The sequence below is a fragment of the Orycteropus afer genome, unplaced genomic scaffold (genome assembly GCF_000298275.1).
Source record: "Orycteropus afer afer isolate SDZICR_OR568_19922 unplaced genomic scaffold, OryAfe1.0 scaffold01513, whole genome shotgun sequence".
NCBI lineage: Eukaryota > Metazoa > Chordata > Mammalia > Tubulidentata > Orycteropodidae > Orycteropus > Orycteropus afer.
Window position 1 is genome coordinate 4,933 of NW_006923100.1, and position 1,374 is coordinate 6,306.

General features: G+C 37.5%; 1 protein-coding gene across 1 annotated transcript; it reads left to right on the forward strand.

The window, feature by feature from the left end:
* Positions 1-1,086: 1,086 nt before the first annotated feature.
* Positions 1,087-1,368, forward strand: LOC103213285 (elongation factor 1-alpha 1-like; the record flags this gene model as incomplete). The annotated part of the gene is made up of 1 exon (XM_042783483.1): positions 1,087-1,368. A coding segment is annotated over exon 1 (282 nt), but the record flags the coding sequence as incomplete, so codon positions are not given.
* Positions 1,369-1,374: the final 6 nt, after the last annotated feature.

Below are 1,374 nucleotides of genomic sequence, written 5' to 3' on the forward strand. Positions count from 1 at the left end.
CATTCGTCTATCCTAGTTATTTTATATAAGTGAGATCATATAGTATTTGTCCTTTTGTGATAACTTACTTCACTCAACATAATATTTTCAAAGTTTGTTCATGTTTAAGCATGTATCAAGGCTTCATTTATCTTTTGGGCTGAGTAATTTTCTATTGCATATATATTTGTTTATCCCTTCATCTGTTAGTGGACATTTTAGGTTGTTTTCACCTTTTGATTTTGCAAATAGTACTGCAATAGACACTGGTGTACATTTGTATGTTTCCATCTCTGCCTTCATTTTTTTTTTTTTAGTATATCCCTAGGGCTAGAATTGCTGAGTCATAAGGTAGCTCTATGTTTAACTTTTTGAAGAACTGCCAAATTGTTTTGCAGAGCAGCTACACAATTTTGGGGAGCTCTGGTAGCATAGTGCCTAAGGCATTTGACTGCTAACCAGAAGGCTGGTGGTTCAAACCCACCAGTCACTCCTCGGAAGGAAGAGAGGGTGATCTACTTCCGTAGTGATACCGCCTTGGTAACCTAAGGAGGGATCACTATAAGTTGGACCCAACTCCACAGCAGTGAGTTTGGTTTGGTTTATACCATTTTGCATCCCAACCAGCAATGAATGACTGTTCCAAATTTTCTACATCCTCACCATATTTGTTATTTTCTTTCTCTCTGTATGTGTATATGTTTTAATCTGAGCCTAACCACTGGAAGTGCAGTGTTACCTCATTGCAGTTTTGATTGGTATTTCTCTAATCACTAATGAAGTGGTTCACACTTTAAAATTAGAGTAAATCAGGTACTTAGAAAAACAAATTCATTTTTGGATCAACAGTTTGTTTTCCAAATTTTCTGTTATAATTTTCTTTTCCTTATGATAAAATGTTTTGATCAAAGTTCTTAAGAAAATGAATTGTGATTCATATAGTGTTTTTATGTCACAAATCTGCATCTGAGTAAACAGATTTCGGAAGATATCCAGTAAGCACTAGAGTTGCTGATCACCATGATTAAATGAGATTGCCCTCTTTTGCAACGGGTTTGCTGCCAGAACGCAGGTGTTGGTGAAAACCATTGTAATATCTAAGCCAGAATGGGAAAAGAAAAGACTCATATCAACATCATTGTCATTGGACACGTAGATTCAGGCAAGTCCACCACTACTGGTCACCTGATCTACAAATGTGGTGGAATTGACAAAAGAACCATCGAAAAATTTGAAAAGGAAGCTGCTGAGATGGGAAAGGGCTCCTTCAAGTATGCCTGGGTCTTGGATAAACTGAAAGCTGAACGTGAGCCTGGCATCACCATTGATATCTCCCTGTGGAAATTTGAGACCAGCAAGTACTATGTAACCATCATTGATGCCCCAGGACACAGA